The sequence below is a fragment of the Stegastes partitus genome, unplaced genomic scaffold (assembly GCF_000690725.1).
Source record: "Stegastes partitus isolate 25-593 unplaced genomic scaffold, Stegastes_partitus-1.0.2 Scaffold234, whole genome shotgun sequence".
NCBI classification, from domain to species: domain Eukaryota; kingdom Metazoa; phylum Chordata; class Actinopteri; family Pomacentridae; genus Stegastes; species Stegastes partitus.
The window spans coordinates 353,288-363,632 of NW_007577965.1; the positions used below are offsets into that span (position 1 = coordinate 353,288).

The 10,345-nt window shown below is 38.5% G+C and overlaps 1 protein-coding gene and 1 non-coding gene across 2 annotated transcripts; one reads left to right on the top strand and one right to left on the bottom strand.

Moving 5' to 3' along the window:
* Positions 1–2,493: 2,493 nt before the first annotated feature.
* On the top strand, positions 2,494–6,228 carry LOC103357079 (betaine--homocysteine S-methyltransferase 1-like). The gene is made up of 8 exons (XM_008281473.1): positions 2,494–2,582; positions 3,986–4,118; positions 4,209–4,321; positions 4,411–4,602; positions 4,770–4,917; positions 5,004–5,186; positions 5,385–5,613; positions 5,843–6,228. Exons 1-8 carry the CDS (start codon positions 2,562–2,564, stop codon positions 5,940–5,942), a joined length of 1,119 nt encoding a protein of 372 aa, XP_008279695.1. The 5' UTR covers positions 2,494–2,561; the 3' UTR covers positions 5,943–6,228.
* An 819-nt stretch (positions 6,229–7,047) lies between these two features.
* Positions 7,048–7,119, bottom strand: trnaq-uug (transfer RNA glutamine (anticodon UUG)). The gene has a single exon. It is a non-coding gene; the product is annotated as a tRNA-Gln (tRNA).
* Positions 7,120–10,345: the final 3,226 nt, after the last annotated feature.

Below are 10,345 nucleotides of genomic sequence, written 5' to 3' on the forward strand. Positions count from 1 at the left end.
ATCAAAAAAATCAAACAGTTCAAAAAAGGTTTGTTTGAGAGCAATTGAGTTTGATTCAAAGTAACAACTACTCACATGTACTGAATTGAGAAATATATTAAAACTGAGGAAAACCACCCAAGACAAAGGTTCATTTCATTTTTCTATTTTTAGCCTCCTTGTCTCCTCCATCCCTGCTTTCCAGGTCCTGCCTGTGACCTGGAAATCAATCTTAGAGTGCAGTAATGAAGGCTGTCTCAAATCCTAAAATGTAGCCATTTAACATTTGTTGCAACTGAATAATTATGATTAAAGAAAAGCTTTCCGTTTTTTTGCGTAATTATCTATGACATTTAAGATGACTGAAAGCTCTACAACAGTATTTTTTTCCCCTATATTTAATCTGTATGTATTTAGTATTTCTAATATCCCTGTCTAGACTGCAGTTACAATGATTTATAGATGGCGTTTAGAAATAAAATAAAGAAATTATCTTCTTTACAGTTATCCAATGGGCTATAATCTTAATATATATATAAAAACATCCTTAATGAATGAAATCCAGTGTTATTGAGACATTAATAACAGTTCAGTCATAACGTAGACATTGCAATCACTTTTTGAAAGCAGAAAAACTGCATTATGAGTTGAATAAGTCATATAAAGCTGTATCTACCGGTAAAAACAACTGCATTGGTTATAATCTCAAAACAGACCAGGCAAACAAATTGCAAGACAAGATGATAATTGCTGCTGTGGACAGCAAACAGTTAGTTGTTGTTGTTTTTTTGTTGGCATACTATTACTTTTTGGCACACCTGTTAAGTAGAATAAGTAACAGAAAAGGGAAATACAAGTACCTCAAACAGGACTTTAGTGCAACCAGACCCCGTGTTAAAGCACAGTCCACCACAGGTAAAGCAGCGTAAGCGTTATTTCAAATAGCACGAGTTAAAACTAGTCAGCAGGTGTTAACAGGGCAGTTTCTACACATTACTGGGATCGTTTTCAGCAGGTTAACACTAGAACAAATGTGTGCGGGTGAAATGATCTCACCTCGTCTGACTGAGCTTCTTATCGGTTAAACGCAGCAGCACCAACATCCAGATTCTAACGGTTCTACTGAAAGCTCGGTGTCGGGTTTTCAGCGTCTCACTTGTTAAATAACGTTACCGTCACTTTTCAAACTGTTTATTAAAACTCTGTGGACGACTTTACACGAATTTTCAACGGCTGTAGCATTTAAGTCACTGTGTAATCGTAAATTACGTCTTATTCGTCTGTTTCATCCCTGCGTTAAATGCGTCCCGGCTTCTGTTTACAACAGACTTCATCCAGCCGGGACGAGACTTCTGGTCACGTGTGTATTCTAGTCCAATCAGAGAGCGCCTCTAGTCCCAAACAAACTACGCAGCGCCCTCTGCAGGCCAGTAGCAGGCAGTGTTCAGAGACAAACCGGCGTCCACTGCACTTCGTTCTCGTCTTTTATGACCGCAATTATCTAATCTACAGTCATAATGAATGGAAGATTAGCTGTCATTTTACTGAGCTGACAGTAAGCCGGTATGTTTATTCTATTATTCCTGTGTACTGGGCCAGTGTCTACACTTTTTAGTTTGACAGGTACTACTGGGAAGTTTGATCATGTCAGACCTGTAATTACACCCTAAAAACACAGATGAAAACAGATATATGGCTTTACTATCAACCATTAAATCAGTCCAGTTTTTCTGTCGTCACATCTGTGTTCCAAAAGACACCAAACCAATGATTTGTCAGATTACTGCTTTTAATATTTCATATTGTACGTCTGTATATACTGAACAAAAACAAAATCACAGCATGTAATGTTTTATATATTATTTCTATTACAAATACGAAACCAGGGGATTGCCTCCTCCGACACGCTAGACAACAACAAGTAGTAAAATCATAGAAAAAAAGTATTAATTTACATGTTGACTGTGAAAAGAAAAAACAATACAAAGTCCATATCATAAATCTTTTTTTGTTTCTTTGTTTGTTTTCCCCCACAAAACAGTAATGCGTTCTTTTAGAATGTATGACCATAAAATGTACACAATTTTCCTATATTTTATATCAGCTAAAGCTATCGTAATTTTGCAGACATTTACTGTTATTTCCGTTATTTTTACTGTTTTGCCGTTTTTGAACGTTACAGTATTGAATTAATTTTTTGGAGGGTTTTTTTTTGTAGTTGCTGTTGTTTGTTTGTTTTACAGATTTTTATGATTGTTGTTATTATTTTTAAGTGTGCATACGTCTGTATTTTAGAAACACGTTATGGATGTTACGTTATCAAATGCTGCATTCACTTTCCCTCGGACATTGCTGTTTCATTTCCTGAACTTTAGACATTGGCGTTTCATTAAATTATATTGACCTATCAGATCTCAGCTGGTCACAGGCGTGACCAATGACATTTCAGAGATGGCAAGAACCTCCACCTCACACCGCACAAGCAAGCGAGTGATTATACACGTTCAGACCGTTTCTTTTTTGCTTCCGGAGACATACAGTGTGTGTCATACAGTGTACTGCACATTGAGGAGAAGACAGCCATGGAGAGCAAGAAGAGAAGGGTAGGGACACGAAAACATACGACTTTAAGGATCATTATTACTTTATGATCTTTTTACAAAAACTTTACAAATATTAATATTATGTTTTTATTGTGTGTACCGTGTTTGACTTTCTATTTCAAACGTATCCCCATTCTCACAACTTTGGGGGTTGTTTTTGTATGTCCTGGATTTCTACATATAATATATAATCCACTCTTTTTTACAATTTGAAATACCAGATTGCATTCATCTAAATAAGATTGTAAAGTGATAAATCTGCTAACTAACCCCTGTTTAAACGTAAAGAAAGAAAGAAGGAACAAAAGAGCATTAAAACAGTAACAAAGGCCTGTGCAAGTAGTCTGCAGTATGAATTTTGAACATAGTCGATTTTGAACTAAATTATTCTAATCTAAATGTTAAGCAATTTTAATTTGAACTGAAACCCTAACGTGCACTAAATGTGTATAATGCAGTATCGTATAACTTAACTTTACTGCATAACATTTCACATGCAGCGCTGTGTACACTGCAGTTTATACATAGTTTATGTGCTTTAGTCCTGTTAATTAAACCTAAATGATGATATCTTTACACGTGTCTGTCACAATAGACTTAGGATATGAGTTGTGGATTTGTGGACTATTTATCAGACTTTCATTATTTTTGCTTAGTCATCATTTGATTTGGCTCAGTGGATTTTTGTGGAATTATGTAATGGAGTAACCAGAGAAGTTTTGCTCATTTTCAGTGTTCGTACACCTGTTCATCAGTCCATTCCTCAGACTTTTTCTCCAGTCGAACATGTTGTCCAGTTTACTGATATCTTGTAAATAATTAAAGGAATACTGTCTTTGAAGTGGGGTTGTATGAGGTGGCCTACTAGTCCATAGTCAGTGGATTACCTACAGTAGATACCAGTGGACACGCCCCCCAGTTTGGAGAAGCAGACAAGCCTGGAAGCAGGGCAGCAAAGCAATGAACAGCTGTGGACTGGGTCAGTAGCAAATCATATTTCGACCACCTATAAAAAGTCCAACTTCAAAAAATATATATTTTAGCTTAAGTCAATGCCACATTTGGAATATCTTCACATTTTTGACAGGGATCTAGAGCAGTCTATAGCTAGAGGAGATCAACTGCCAGTAGTGCTGTTTGCTTCTACAAACTGAGCAGCTGCCAGACGCTATCTACTGTAGGTAAAACATTGACTATGGATGAGTGCCTCATATAACATGACTTCAAAGAAAACCAAGCTATCTCTGTAGTATCAGCCCCTACAAATAAAATGAGGTGTCAGTGCACTAAACTATGAGGCATTTTGCATGACATGAAAAAATGTCCAGTCATTGTGAGTTTAGAGTGAATGCTAAGTAGGTGTGTGTGTGTGTGTGTGTGTGTGTGTGTGTGTGTGTGTTCAGGGTATCTTGGAGCGCCTGGATGCTGGGGAGGTGGTTGTAGGAGATGGAGGTTACGTGTTGCAGCTCGAGCGACGTGGCTACGTGAAGGCGGGACACTGGACACCAGAAGCTGCGGTTGAACATCCTGAAGCATGTAATTAATAGGAATAACTGCAGCATCTGAATCTTTTTTTGTTTGTTTGTGCTTTATAAGCCAGACCTGCTATCTCCGTCTCTCCATCAGTGCGACAGCTGCACAGGGAGTTTCTGAGAGCAGGAGCCGACATAATGCAGACTTTCACCTTCTACTGCAGTGAGGATAAACTGGATCTCAGTGGCAATGTCACCAACATCACAGTCAGTGGATGAGAATCTACTGAGAAAATCAAATAGCAAATTTTACATTTTTACGTTAAACTATACCAGTCTGTTTCCATCTGATCCAGGGAGCCCAGATCAATGATGCAGCCTGTAACCTGGCCAGAGAGGTCGCCGATGAGGGGGGTGCACTGGTCGCTGGTGGTGTTTCTCAGACCCCCTGTTATGTAAAGAATCGCAATGAGACTGAGGTCAAAGCCATCTTTAAGAAGCAAATGGATAACTTTCTCAAACAGGACATTGATTTCTTGATCGTGGAGGTAAGTGCAGCACCTCAGGTGCAATAACTCAACATTGAGTTTAGTGAATTTACTATAAATAATGAGGTCATTTTAACAGTGCAGCAATGGGCTTTGGTTTACTTTTTGTTTTTTTATGCTGCTTCTTGCCTCACATTTTGATGATTCAGTGCACATTCTTCCTGCAGTATTTCGAGTATGTTGAGGAGGCAGTGTGGGCAGTGGAAGTGCTGAAAACCAGCGGTAAAACAGTGGCTGCAACACTTTGCATCGCCCCACAAGGAGACAGGCATAAAGTCCCACCTGGAGAGTGTGCTGTCAGGCTGGTCAAAGCTGGTACATTCACCTTTCAGTGATGTGATTCTTTAAGTTAGTGAATTTAGGTTTTATCCTGTGTAATCCGTGTATGTGTTTATGTGCAGGGGCGGACATTGTCGGAATAAACTGCCAACTCGACCCAACGATTTGTTTAAAGACGGTGAAGCTGATGAAAGAGGGATTAGAGAAAGCAGGTCTCAAAGCCCATCTCATGATCCAGCCGCTGGGCTTTCACACACCAGAGTGCAACATTGGTGGATACGTCAGCCTGCCGGAGTATCCCTTCGGTCAGCATTTTCTCTTTTGTGGGATTGAGAAAAAAAAAGTTGGAGAATTGTAGCAGTTATTTTTCAAACTTTATTTTGTATATCTAAGAAATGTGGAGTGTGGAGCACATATATTGGTACCTTTCAAAGCTCCCCATATGTGCAGTGTGATAAGAGCATCAGTATAACCAAGTCTTAAATATTTCACTCTCCTCTCAGCACTGGAGACTCGAGCAATGACTCGCTGGGACATCCATAAATATGCCAGAGAGGCTTACAATGCAGGAATTCGCTACATCGGTGGCTGCTGTGGGTTTGAGCCGTACCATATCAGAGCTATAGCAGAGGAGCTTTCTGCAGAGAGAGGATTCCTCCCACCAGCTTCAGAGAAACATGGACTTTGGGGCGCTGCCCTGGAGATGCACACTAAACCCTGGGTCAGAGCCAGGTACGACTGAAAGAAACACAACTACTACTTATGTTAATGTGTTTTCAAATTAGACTCCAACATCTGCATTAAACATCTGGTCAATAAAACTAAAATCAGTTACATATCGTGGCATTGTGGCAGGTACAATAACAGGACACAAAGTCAACTGTTGAATTGTCAAAGTATGTGTTTCTGTACAACACAGTTTTTGGTTTTTAACTAAAAAAACTCCTTAAATTTGTTTTAGGGCTCGTCGTGAATATTGGGAAAACCTTTTGCCTGCTTCTGGACGTCCCAAATGCCCTTCAATGGCCACTCCAGCAGCAGACGGACTGGGTGAAAACTGAGGATTAACAGCAGCTAGAATGGAGCAAACTAACACATTTGCTTTTTTTTACTGGAGAATATTCTGTACAATAAAACCGAATTATGCTGTAATAATTTTGTCTAAATTTCATTTATTAGCTGCAACATATAGACAACGTTGGCATGTTCCTTTACACATTTAATTGCTGGATATTTCTTATGTTGCATGCGGAATTAGGTGTTTTAACTCAAATAATATTTTGGAAGCACTTTGTAACACTGATTTAAAAGATGCTTTATAAATTAAACTGAGGCCTTTAATATCTGTTTTAGGATTATGTCTCCTTCATTCTCTCCTCTCTGTGTTGATCAGTTGTAGATAAGAAGCCATCTAAGAGGTCATATCATAGGTTTTATTGAGATATAAACCTAGATTATTAGGTTCAGAGGTCACAGCTGTACTTATTATACCATAAACCACAATGACATTTAACTGTGATGCCAGCTGAGGATGCCACCTTGCAAACAAATCAGGCTGAGTTTTAGTTCTAATGCAGATTTTCTGTTGCCTTTTACCATTTACTTGTAGAATTATTAATCTCATTTAGACTATCACACACAAAATTGTTCCTTAAATGTAAAACTGCAATACACAGAAAGACAAGATTTTTTTTTCTCCAAATGTTTCTCTTTGAATCAGTTATGAAACACACTGATTATAAATGCTTCCTGCAAACTCCTATTGACTTGTTGTGACTTGGAACAGTGCTTAAAAGCAAAAAGTAAATGCACATGGGAACTTAGAAGTGGATAAATAAATACATTTAGATATAAATGCATTTACTTGTTGATGAAAATGAATGATTTTTAAACAACTATATTGTATCTGGATTAAGTAATTCTTCAGGCCATGCTTTTGCGAACTTATTAAAACTTCTCTTAACTTACTGAGGACACGTGATGAGCCTTTAACTTCTTTAGTTCAGCATTTTGTGGAGGTTTTGATTTCACAGGTGTTGTGCTGTTTACAACTCAACTTTCAGAACCATTTTGTGCTACTACACTGACTAAACACACTTACTACAGCCTAATGTCACACGGTTCTGTGCAGCTGTGGGGTTTTAAGCTTAACATTTCAAAATCACGAGGTTCCACCGAGATTTGAACTCGGATCGCTGGATTCAAAGTCCAGAGTGCTAACCATTACACCATGGAACCTGAGGACAGCCATGAATGTATGCATATGGGAGAAAGAAGTAATTATGTGAATTAAGTTCCACTTGTTGACAGTCGCTTAAACTTGAATTGAAGGTGTTGTCCTGAAGAAATGTCTTTCATTTGGCTTTCAAAAGCTTTAATTGCTTAATAATTCTGTGCTGCATTAGCAAACCCAATAAATTTTATAAGAATTAGTTCCCTAAATTCTAAGTATCTCTCTGTTTTGCAATTTTTCTTCTCTTTTGTGTGTACGGGGACCAGTGCCAATACCAGCTGAGTTAATGTAACACTATGTGAAGTCACCTGGAGAAGGGATTGTTGTACAGTACAACAGTGGTACCTGGTAGACATAGTTGTATTTATTTAGGTTTGTGAATAAACTAAGTGGAAAATGCTGGAAACAACCTGGAAATGCATTTTTATATGCACAACATGGTTATGTTTGTCATTTTATCAAATGAGGTGATTTGATTTACTATTTTATTGATTTATTTTAAATAAAATATGTTTTTGGCAATTTTAACAATATGGATTTATGGCAGCTGAAATGTATCAGTCCTTCTGAACATTTGAGATAAAGAGTTGGGGTCTCAGGACAGAACCTGTGAATTTGATAAACTAAACTTGGACTGCAATGTTGAGGATTTACCACCCATCTATTGGTCTTGAGTTGATTTCCTGTCTGATCTGTAGTGGATATGAGCTCAGCAGAAGGGCAGAAAGCAAAAAGGAATAATTTCACTGGTTTGAGATAACCAAAACTTCTCTAGAGATGCATCCCAAACCTTGGTTCAATGACAGGTAAGATGAAAAAAGACATAATTTAACTAATGGTCTGATGCAAATACATTCTCAAAATCTGCTAGAAACAACATGAGCAAAGCACAGTATTGAATTTTTTTTCTTCTTCTAAATTTGAAGATTTATATTGATCCTTAGAGTTACACGCCAACTATTATCAAAAAAGCAAAAGGCCTGCTTGTTTTTCCATTTTGAACACACACATATCGTGGTATACAACAGCAGCTAGTGTGTACAAATATGACCTCCTGCTTTATCTAAGCTGCACCTACAGTTCAGGAAATGTAAACATGTATTAGTTACAGATTAAGATGGAGGAATCTCACTTATCATAGGATTTTGGTAAATGCACTGTGGACTTTAGATTTAGGCATGTTATCTGTATGTTAGCGTTGTTTGTTTTTAGGAACTATGCACATCAAAACTAACCAAATGGTTACATTGCAGCTGGTGTCAGATTTGAAATTAGTCACTGAAACATGTTGCATCATGGCTCCTGTCCTGAAACCCCTCTGTGTGCTCCATCATATTCTTTGCCAGGCTAGCAATGCAAACGTACTGCTCCATAGGTCATGGTCAAGGCTTATTAAAGCAAAGGCAAACTCTATTGGAACTCATTAAGTATTCCTTTAGCATCAGTAGCAGTAATGCACCCTGGTGAGGGATTCACTTTTATCTGTCTCAAGGCTGTGACCATTAAAGGTGAATGCTACTTTCCATTCCTGTCCTCTGAAACACTCCAGCAAATGTGTGTAAACAATAAGAACTGTTCAATAACAGCTCGCTGCTGCAGCTCATAACTCAACCAGATGGCGTGAAGCGTTCTTCTGTGGATACTTTCTCCCACATCCGTACACCACATTCTTTCAGGATAACTTCATTGGTTTTGGAATCGATTGTTTTTGGACTACATCTCATCAATAATGCACTCGCCTTTACAATGGTTGGTAAATCCTCCCACAGTCCAAACGCATGCAGGTTAAGTTAAGTGGCAACCCCACCTGTGCACCACACCACCTGCCTTCTGTTGGCTGGGACGGGTTCCAGCCCTCCCTATAAAACGATGAGTGGGAATGGACAGGTGGCTCATAAAAGTGTATTTTATATTCCATGATGTCAAGGCCTTCTGGGAATAGAGTAAGTTTCATATGAGCTCTGAAGATTAACACAGCGATTATACAGTGTCACATTCTACACCACAACACCAGTCATTTATAAACTACATCCTATACGCAATAGACTACAGCAACTGTGGTGCCAATTTAAAGTTCCCATGTGGTGAAAATCCATTTGTATTGTTTTGTGGTTGCGATTAACTTGGAAGTGAAAAGTAAAAGCTGTTAAGATATAAAGACGTTTACATCTGCCAGTCCTCAAGCACCAAGAATTTTATTCAGCTGCAATGTTTCAAGTATTAATCATTACTTGTCAAGCTCAAACTTTGCATAATCCTGCCCTCTCACAGTATACCAGGTTTGTTCACTTTCTAGAGCTACTTCTGCTAACCCTAAAATGTCTCAGCCACAAGAAAAGCGAACCAAATTCTCCGCTGTTGGCTGGCAAGAGTAGACACGAGAATCTACATGCACCCCCAGCATCTGAAGATCTGAAGATCCAGTGGATTACTTTGACTCATGATGGCAATGTCACCACAATAGGAGCATCCCATGTGTTAGCACATTGTGCAGCTAATGTCTCTAACGTTAGCATTAGCGTTGATGCCCACAGCTCTGTGGAAACTGTAAAGCTAAGGGACGTTCAGAGATGGTGAAAACTTTTAAGACTGATCTGAAATCACTTATCATGGACTGTGTGGATTGCTGTGTTTTCATGTAACTGGTTGCTCTTCAGTGCAAACTAAGCTCAGCCATTGATTACATCTGTTTGCTTCTCTCTGCTCACAAATACTGCATTTTAATACAGCTGAATTCTTAGTAAAGCTGTTCTCACTTATATATTTTTCTGTTTCTGATGTCAGACAACAGAATGAACAGAAAAAAGTGATACAGCCCATTAAGACTACATGTTAACCACCAGTCACTTCAGAGTCATTTCCAAGCTGCTGCTCTGCATTGCTAAAAACCACAAAGATGCCTGACAAACTCACCACACATATGAGTTAAAAACAACAGCTCCCATGTAAAATGATCACTCAGACAAAAAAAAATGAACAAGTGATGGGAAGTCCTGGGCTGTGTCTGAAATCATCCACTCACTCCCTACTCCCTACTCACTATAGGGACCACTATATAGTGAACTATGTAGTGAACTATGTAGGGAGCACCTCAGCAAACTAACATTTCAGACACTCGCCGCGATTTGGGCCGTAACAGCGTAATGCAAACACATCACATTCACAGTTTATTGCATAGCTAAGGAATGGGCAAAATTTAACAAAACATAAAAACTTAGATTTTAATGACAA